The 10,000-nt window shown below is 44.9% G+C and overlaps 2 protein-coding genes across 2 annotated transcripts in view; one reads left to right on the top strand and one right to left on the bottom strand.

The window, feature by feature from the left end:
* The window catches only part of LOC143276798 (tetratricopeptide repeat protein 38-like), a 34,367-nt gene extending 30,602 nt beyond the window's left edge, over positions 1–3,765 (bottom strand). The window contains exon 1 of the mRNA XM_076581444.1: positions 3,595–3,765. Within this exon, the coding sequence (XP_076437559.1) occupies positions 3,595–3,621 (27 nt within the window). The 5' untranslated portion in view covers positions 3,622–3,765. The remainder of the gene's footprint in view (positions 1–3,594) is intronic.
* An 850-nt stretch (positions 3,766–4,615) lies between these two features.
* Positions 4,616–10,000, top strand: part of LOC143276909 (glutaminase kidney isoform, mitochondrial-like) — a 52,782-nt gene continuing 47,397 nt past the window's right edge. The window contains exon 1 of the mRNA XM_076581572.1: positions 4,616–5,223. Within this exon, the coding sequence (XP_076437687.1) occupies positions 4,985–5,223 (239 nt within the window). The 5' untranslated portion in view covers positions 4,616–4,984. The remainder of the gene's footprint in view (positions 5,224–10,000) is intronic.

The raw sequence follows: 10,000 nt of genomic DNA, 5'->3' as shown, positions 1-10,000 counted from the left end.
TGTGTGTGAGTGTGTGTGCATGCGAGTGTGTGTGGTGTGTGTGAGTGTGTGTGTGTGTGTGTGTGTGTGTGTGTGTGTGTGTGTATGCGAGTGTGTGTGTGTGTGTGTGTGTGTGTGTGCATGCGAGTGTGTGTTGTGTGTGTGTGTGTGTGTGTGTGTGTGTATGTGTATGTGTGTGTGCATGTGAGTGTATGTGTGTTTCTGTCTGTCTGTCTGTCTGTCTGTGCAAAACAAGAGTGGAAAGTGATGAAGGTGCCCAACACGACACCCACAAATGAGTCCTGTGACACAATAGCACTAACAACTGTCTTTATCAAAACAACACCACAGCAGCAATAACGTAACAGCTCTCAACATGAACTGATTATTAGTCACCCGCACTCCCTGCTACACACTTCTGACAATGTCAAGCAGTAACCGAATTACCTCCCCAACCAATTTAGAATCAAATAATTACCCTCCCCTACATCACACTGCTGAAGGATTCTTTAACTCACTCAGTACGGCCAGTCCTCTCTTTACACAGACCCCTCGGATGTCCAGTGGGTGTCTGAATGACCCAACCTTTAGCTTCCATCGTCAGAACTGTGGTATTCTTTGTCAACATTCACCTCTTCAGTATAAGAGCGTTCCGCTTGCAATATTTTCATGATGGTAATTGGGATGAAACGCTGTTAATGTCGTCTCTTTCGCCGTTCGTATGGAGAGAGTTAAAAAATGTTCTGGACCCAGACACCCATCCAGAACACCACCAGTACCAGTATCAGTATAAGTACCAGTACCAGTACCAGTACCAGTATCAGTAGCTCAAGAAGGCGTCAATGTGTTCGGTCAAATCCATATACGCTATACCACATCTGCCAAGCAGATTCCTGACCAGCAGTGTAACCCAACGTGTTTGTCAGTCCTTGAGAAAAAAGATTAAAAAAAATAAATAAATAAAATAAAACATAATATATATATATATATATATATATATATATATAATAAATAAATAAATAAATAATAAATAAAATAAAATAAAAAATAACAAAAATGAAATGAAATAAAATAAATATTAAAAAATAAATAAATAAATAAATATATAAATAATTTTTTTTTTTAAATACCACCAGAATGTGACTGAGTGGTACTTGGCCCATGACCAACACGTCCACACAGCTTGTGGCCAGGACTCCCCCACACGACAACAACCAGGACAGCCCATGACCAACACGTCCACACAAGTTGTGGCCAGGACTCCCCCACACAACAACCACCAGGACAGCCCATGACCAACACGTCCACACAGGTCGTGGCCAGGACTCCACCACACAACAACAACCAGGACAGCCCATGACCAACACGTCCACACAGGTCGTGGCCAGGACTCCCCCACACGACAACAACCATGACAGGGCATGTGACTGATGCCGTGTGGGGCCCGGGTTCCCCTGGCTGAACCAGGGGGCTTAATGGTCGTACCAAGACATCAGTGACGGGTGCAATAGCTGAGTGGTTAAAGCGTTGTACTTTCAATCTGAGGGTCCCGGGTTCGAATCACGGTAACGGCGCCTGGTGGGTAAAGGGTGGAGATTTTTACTATCTCCCAGGTCAACATATGTGCAGACCTGCTAGTGCCTGAACCCCCTTCGTGTGTAAATGCATGCAGAAGATCAAATGCGCACGTTAAAGATCCTGTAATCCATGTCAGCGTTCGGTGGGTTATGGAAACAAGAACATACCCAGCATGCACACCCCCGAAAGTGGAGTATGGCTGCCTACATGGTGGGGTAAAAACGGTCATGCACGTAAAAGCCCACTTGTGTACATGCGAGTGAACGTGGGAGTTGCAGCCCACGAACGCAGAAGAAGAAGAGAAGAAGACGACATCAGTCATCCAGAGCGCACCTCCCCTATTGTGGATCATCGCCACCAGGACAACAAAAGACATCACGAGGACCAGCCTCACACCGACAACCAGGACTCCACCACCCGAACACAGCCAGGACACAGCACGGACCACAGACATCACCAGCGGCCAGCACACAGCAAGGACCCTCCTCGAACAAGACCACAGGACCAACACCTTGACCATGCCACACCCCCATGGAAAGGACCACAGCCACGAACAACTTGACCTTAAGGGCGTAAAGCTGATAGGTCGTTAAACTCCACTCTACAGGTTGTGGAAACTCTGCTGACAGCAGTTTACATCATCATGCTGACAAACCAATCAACCAACATCCACCCAGTGTTGACTGAGGATGGGAACTTCTCTTCTGTGTACACTCGTATGCACATGAGTGGGCTTTTACGTGTATGACCGTTTTTACCCCGCCATGTAGGCAGCCATACTCCGTTTTCGGGGGTGTGCATGCTGGGTATGTTCTTGTTTCCATAACCCACCGAACGCTGACATGGATTACAGGATCTTTAACGTGCGTATTTGATCTTCTGCTTGCATATACACACGAAGGGGGTTCAGGCACTAGCAGGTCTGCACATATGTTGACCTGGGAGATCGTAAAAATCTCCACCCTTTACCCACCAGGCGCCGTTACCGTGATTCGAACCCGGGACCCTCAGATTGACAGTCCAACGCTTTAACCACTTGGCTATTGCGCCCGTCAGGATGGGAACAATCTGTGCACATTCAATCATGGGTTCACATGCAAAAAAAAACCAAAACAATATGTGTTAGGCTTGCCTGAATTTAAATTTGGTGGCTGTTGGGTACACAGGGATAGATTTAACCTGTAGTAAGATACAATAACACTGCTGGTTACAAAAGCAAACGCAATATATATTGTAAAATATGTATCATGTCAACATTCATTATCTGTTTTTCACTTCATTTAATCTTTGCTATATCTGTTACATCAAAGTGTTGCTATAAATAGTATACAACTGCATTGTTCTGTATTACTCTGTCACAACAGATTTCTCTGTGTGAAATTCTGGTTGCTCTCTGCAGGGAGAGTGCGTCGCTACATTGCCGTGCCTTCCACTTTCAAGTATATCTGTATTCCTGTCAGGTACATAGGGAACAATTGTAGGAAAGATTAAATCTGTAAAATTAATAATACGACCAAAAGAATGAAACAAAACCAAAAACAAAAAGGAGATAATCTTTGACAAATTACTGCCCACCAGTGTCTGATCATTAAAAAAAAAACCCATCTCCATTGCTAGTGCTCTGTGTGTACTGCACACACACACACACACACACACACACCTACCTGTTTACCTGGGTCAATATTGCACCTTTTGTTCAAGTAACTCTTGTGATTTCATTTCTAGTCTGATTTTGTCTCACAATCGCGCATTTATTCTAAAGATAACAGACACAGCTGATAGCCGACATACAGTTTTCATCATTCTATCCGAGACAGACTGCATGCAGACGATGAGGACACCAACATTAAATACAGTCACGCTAAGCAATACAAGTGACAAACCAGCAATACATTGTCTACATCTTGTTTATTTGTTGCATGTACTCATTGTCAGACAAATGCGCAGTCAGATAATGATTTGTCTCCAGTCAACAGCTTCCTTCGACCACGTTCCACAGACCTAGGTTGTTTCTCCATTGTGTGTTCGAGTCCTTACCTCAACGGTTCTCCAGTTTGAAAACATCTTGCTCGTCTGGTGGCTTGTTGTCCAGTTGGAGAAAGATGTCTGCAGCTCTTGCAATAGCTTCGAGGGCGTTGGAAGGTCCAATTTTGTCTGTCGTATTTCCGTTCTAATTTGTCGTCTGCAGATCAGGGCACCCTGATCTTTCTGTGGCTGGTCAGGACTAAGGGAGTTCACTCTATGCAATGTTTTTCTCTGTATTGACTAGTGTGACCTTTCTAACCTCTCTCTCTCTCTTTAAGATCTGCGCAACTTTGTGTTTGTGAAATATTCTTACTTGAGTCACTTAAGATTTTAAGTGAATGGAAAGAAGAATAGAGCAGTATTTGTATACTGACATACAGAGTATTTTCAACTGAATGTGTTGACCGTTTTTGTTTTGTTTGTTTGTTTCTGTTGTTGTTGTTTTTCCAATGGCAGCTTTACCAAACCCGGCCATAATGCACTGTCAAATTACTTGTACGATTCCACTAATTTGGGACATTATTGAACGATTTCAGAAAGCATGGACAGGTAACGATGAGCTCTTTAACTTAAAAGTGGTTGCAGTTTTTATTGTGTTAGCCTTGTTCGTGTTAATTTTTTTGCATTACTGCGTACTTTCGGTGAAGCCTCATTGAGAACAACAATAGTAAAAATCAGTCAGATATTCTCACATTCTTTGTCACCACTACCGCTCCTTGTTTAATAATTACACAAAGACACAGACACAACACCACAGAGAGAGGGGGGTGTGGGGGGGATGAAGCATGTTCCTGGGGCGGTTTTCATTTGACCTCAATGCAGTGGGATAAACAGTGGGCATTACTAAGTAAAAAGAAAGAAAGAAAAAAAAAGTTGAATGGTCGGACACGGTTGAGTGAGGTTACCGCTCCCAGAATCAGCGGAGGTGTGTCTATACCAGCCAATCAAATTCGTGCACATTGTGACGTCTTTCAGGCAAGTGCTTACACAGACTTGCTTTTTAGCTTTCTGTCTGTTGGCAAGGGCACGGACTCAGAAGGGCACCCCGCACGCTTTACATCGAAAGTTTATTTTACAGTGGCCCAACTTAATCGTTTTTGTTGCATATTTCTGTTCTCAATTCTGGTATGTGATCTTTTTCCAGTTCCATTCCAGACTTTAGCGCTACGTTTCGTCAGCTGGCGCTTGTGTGATCTATAAAAAGTAACATCCCGCCGGTCAAGGACGACAGCACAAAAAAAATCAGACGCACGCGTGTGCATTCTTGATACCGCGTCGAAGCAGCGTCTGAGGAAAACGTTGTGGTGTTTTGATAACAAAACAAAACCAGCACGTTCTCTCTCTTTCCCTGTCGTTATCTACGGGAGAGTTCTGCACAAATCTCCAATACAACAAAACGGTGATGCAATCAGGGGTGGCCATTCTTGCTGGCAATCAGTGGATGAGAAGTGTCGTCTGCTCCGCCAAACGAGAAACCAAACGGACTTGTTCTGCCATCTGTACTGGCTTCGGTTTGTGGAGGAAAGAACGCAACCACGGCGGCTCATTCGATTTGTTTTCCAGTCGGCAGAAGAGATGGAATGCTTCTTGGACCAGCCAGTGGAATCACAGGTCGAGGAACGTTTACCGACAGGCTGACGGGTGAGTGAGCGAAAACTCTTGAAGTGATTATATTTCAACTGATGTCCATATGCATGATTAAAGAGATAATTATCTGGTTGTCTGTGGGCCACAGGCCATCATAGAGATCTTTACTCAATGTGGTGAACATTGGTTGCCTGTATCACTGTCAGCAGATCCTCAGAGTTAGACTTGTTTATGTTTTTGCCGCTATCATTCTTCATACTCACAGCAACTGACGTTACGTGCAGGTCAATCCATATGCCTATGTCAGATATAACAATTCACACACACACGCACGCACGCACGCACGCACGCACACACACACACACACACACACACACACACACTACAGATCATTTTAACTGTAGAACACATGAGTGATAGCAGACACACATGAAGTCACAGTGAGGCAAACACACACCCGCTCTTGATCATTACGTGCTGATCAAGTGACTGAGGCCATGGCGGGAATGGTGTTACTGTTAACCAGGAACCCAACAGCGGACGGAAAAGTTGTATTTTCCACCCGGAACCAGTACAAGGGCCAATATCTTGTATAGACTCAAGTGCATCATTTGTCGTCCAGCTGCCGGTTCTTACACGCATACGTACTCACATACATTCACACTTGCACACACGCACATACATGTATACACACACACACCACACACACTTACTCATGCAGACATAAACTGATGCACGTGCACAGATAAAGACTGAGAGCTGGATTGAGAGCCAGGGTAGGGGAGAGCGAGAGAGAGAGAGAAGAATGAAGGGATGGACGGACAGCCATACATGAAGGTAGGCAGGCGTATTGATATATGTTTGTTTTTTGTGCATATATTTGTTGTATTGAGACTCCACAAGAATTAACAAACGAACAAAAAACAAAAAACCCACAAAAAAAACCCCACAACATAACTGTGGATGTGTCTGCACACCAGAACATTATGCTCCCACACACTGACGTAGTCGGTGCACACAGACCTGTCAACACACATGTGTGAATTAGTGGATTGAGTTCAACGAACCATAGCTGTTCACGTCACCCAGTCGCCTGTGACTTGAGCTGGAGGGAAACCAAAACTCCAGTTACTGCAGGAAGTTGGGTCCCGCTGATAGTCCGTTGGACTTGGAGGTCAGGGTTTATTGTGCAGTGTATACAAAGTCCAGGTAATCCATTGGATGTGTCAAATCCCGTTGATAATCCAGCTGATGACAGGGTTTATTGTGCAATGTACAAGGTCCAGGTAATCCATTGGACCTGTCAAATCCCGTTGATAATCCAGCTGATGACAGGGTTTATTGTGCAATGTACAAGGTCCAGGTAATCCATTGGACCTGTCAAATCCCGTTGATAATCCAGCTGATGACAGGGTTTATTGTGCAATGTATACAAGGTCCAGGTAATCCATTGGATCTGTCAAGTCCCACTGACAGTCCATTGTAGGTCAGGGTTTATTGTGCAACCTACAAGGCCCAGGTAATCCATTGGACCTGTCAAATCCCGTTGATAATCCAGCTGATGACAGGGTTTATTGTACAATCTACAAGGTCCAGGTAATCCTTTGGACCAGTCAAGTCCTGCTAATAGTCCATTGGAGGTCAGAGTTTATTGTGCAACCTACAAGGCCCAGGTAATCCTTTGGACCAGTCAAGTCCTGCTAATAGTCCATTGGAGGTCAGAGTTTATTGTGCAACCTACAAGGCCCAGGTAATCCTTTGGACCAGTCAAGTCCTGCTAATAGTCCATTGGAGGTCAGAGTTTATTGTTGTATGTTTGAGGTCCAGGTGTCTTGCTTCAGTGAGTTCTGTTGGTCCCACGACTTGGTCCTTGGCCAGTGTTTTGGGTAATGGGGCATGTTTTTCTCTTGACACTGTCAAGAAGGGGAGTAAACTTTATGACGTTTTTGCTGTTATGAGTCTTGCATTTCTGTAAGTTTCTGTCTGTCTGTCTGTCTGTCTGTCTGTCGCTTTCTTTTACACACTCACACACAAACACACACACACACACACACACACACACACACATATGCATGTGCACACACACACAAATACATGTGGACGTGGGTGTGCATGCACATGCATGTGTGTGTACTGGGCACGCGTTTTAATACATGTATATATATATATATATATATATATATATATATATATAGTGTCAGTGTATGCTGTGCTGTAGTGGCATAAAGAAGTTTGAAAACAAGAGAACGCTAGCCATTAAGGGGAAGAGTGAGCAAAGGAAGCAGGGCTCAACTTCTGGAGACGTTTTCCCTTGCAACATCTCTGGGAAGTGCTGAGCATCCAGAATCGGCCTCTTCTCCCATATGAGGACACACACCAACAGATAAGCCTGCCTGCCTACTTATCCATCATGTGTAGTGTCAGTGTATATATACTATATACACACTGACACACACAACCGTTTTCTGCCTGTATGGGGAAACACCTCTCTCTCTCTGTCTCTCTGTCTCTCTGTCTCTCTCTCTCTCTCTCTCTCTCTCACACACACACACACACACACACACACACACACACACACACACACACACACACACAACAAAACAACAGCAAAAAAAAAAAAACCGTTTAAAAGAAAAGAAAAGCGAAACTCCATCCTGCCATGATGATATCAATGGATTATCTGAGTTCACCAGGCCCCAAGTTACTTCAGTGATACAAGGACCACCGGTAACAGTTCTGTACATACTGTACTGTCAGCAACACTGCTGTTTTCAGGACCCATGTTACTTCAGTGATACAGGAACCACCGGTAACAGTTCTGTACATACTGTACTGTCAGCAACACTGCTGTCTTCAGGACCCATGTTACTTCAGTGATACAGGAACCACCGGTAACAGTTCTGTACATACTGTACTGTCAGCAACAGTGCTGTCTTCAGGACCCATGTTACTTCAGTGATACAGGAACCACCGGTAACAGTTCTATACATACTGAACTGTCAGCAACACTGCTGTCTTCAGGACCCATGTTACTTCAGTGATACAGGAACCACCGGTAACAGTTCTGTACATACTGTACTGTCAGCAACACTGCTGTCTTCAGGACCCATGTTACTTCAGTGATACAGGGACCACCGGCTCTGAACATACTGTACTGTCAGCAACACTGCTGTCTTCAGGACCCACATTACTTTAGTGATACAGGGACCACCGGCTCTGAACATACTGAACTGTCAGCAACACTGCTGTCTTCAGGACCCATGTTACTTCAGTGATACAGGGACCACCGGTAACAGTTCTGAACATACTGTACTGTCAGCAACAGTGCTGTCTTCAGGACCCATGTTACTTCAGTGATACAGGGACCACAGGTAACAGTTCTGAACATACTGTACTGTCAGCAACACTGCTGTCTTCAGGACCCATGTTACTTCAGTGATACAGGGACCACCGGTAACAGTTCTGTACATACTGTACTGTCAGCAACACTGCTGTCTTCAGGACCCATGTTACTTCAGTGATACAGGAACCACCGGTAACAGTTCTGTACATACTGTACTGTCAGCAACACTGCTGTCTTCAGGACCCATGTTACTTCAGTGATACAGGAACCACCGGTAACAGTTCTGTACATACTGTACTGTCAGCAACAGTGCTGTCTTCAGGACCCATGTTACTTCAGTGATACAGGAACCACCGGTAACAGTTCTATACATACTGAACTGTCAGCAACACTGCTGTCTTCAGGACCCATGTTACTTCAGTGATACAGGAACCACCGGTAACAGTTCTGTACATACTGTACTGTCAGCAACAGTGCTGTCTTCAGGACCCATGTTACTTCAGTGATACAGGGACCACCGGCTCTGAACATACTGTACTGTCAGCAACACTGCTGTCTTCAGGACCCACATTACTTTAGTGATACAGGGACCACCGGCTCTGAACATACTGAACTGTCAGCAACACTGCTGTCTTCAGGACCCATGTTACTTCAGTGATACAGGGACCACCGGTAACAGTTCTGAACATACTGTACTGTCAGCAACAGTGCTGTCTTCAGGACCCATGTTACTTCAGTGATACAGGGACCACAGGTAACAGTTCTGAACATACTGTACTGTCAGCAACACTGCTGTCTTCAGGACCCATGTTACTTCAGTGATACAGGGACCACCGGTAACAGTTCTGTACATACTGTACTGTCAGCAACAGTGCTGTCTTCAGGACCCATGTTACTTCAGTGATACAGGAACCACCGGTAACAGTTCTGTACATACTGAACTGTCAGCAACAGTGCTGTCTTCAGGACCCATGTTACTTCAGTGATACAGGAACCACCGGTAACAGTTCTGTACATACTGAACTGTCAGCAACACTGCTGTCTTCAGGACCCATGTTACTTCAGTGATACAGGAACCACCGGTAACAGTTCTGTACATACTGTACTGTCAGCAACAGTGCTGTCTTCAGGACCCATGTTACTTCAGTGATACAGGGACCACCGGTAACAGTTCTGAACATACTGTACTGTCGGCAACAGTGCTGTCTTCAGGACCCATGTTACTTCAGTGATACAGGAACCACCGGTAACAGTTCTGTACATACTGAACTGTCAGCAACACTGCTGTCTTCAGGACCCATGTTACTTCAGTGATACAGGAACCACCGGTAACAGTTCTGTACATACTGTACTGTCAGCAACAGTGCTGTCTTCAGGACCCATGTTACTTCAGTGATACAGGGACCACCGGTAACAGTTCTGAACATACTGTACTGTCAGCAACAGTGCTGTCTTCAGGACCCATGTTACTTCAGTGATACAGGGACC

This window comes from Babylonia areolata, chromosome 33, assembly GCF_041734735.1.
Source record: "Babylonia areolata isolate BAREFJ2019XMU chromosome 33, ASM4173473v1, whole genome shotgun sequence".
Classification (NCBI taxonomy): Eukaryota; Metazoa; Mollusca; class Gastropoda; order Neogastropoda; family Buccinidae; genus Babylonia; species Babylonia areolata.
The sequence above is the reverse complement of the archived record's forward strand: the minus strand, read 5'-3'. Positions and strand labels throughout refer to the sequence as shown.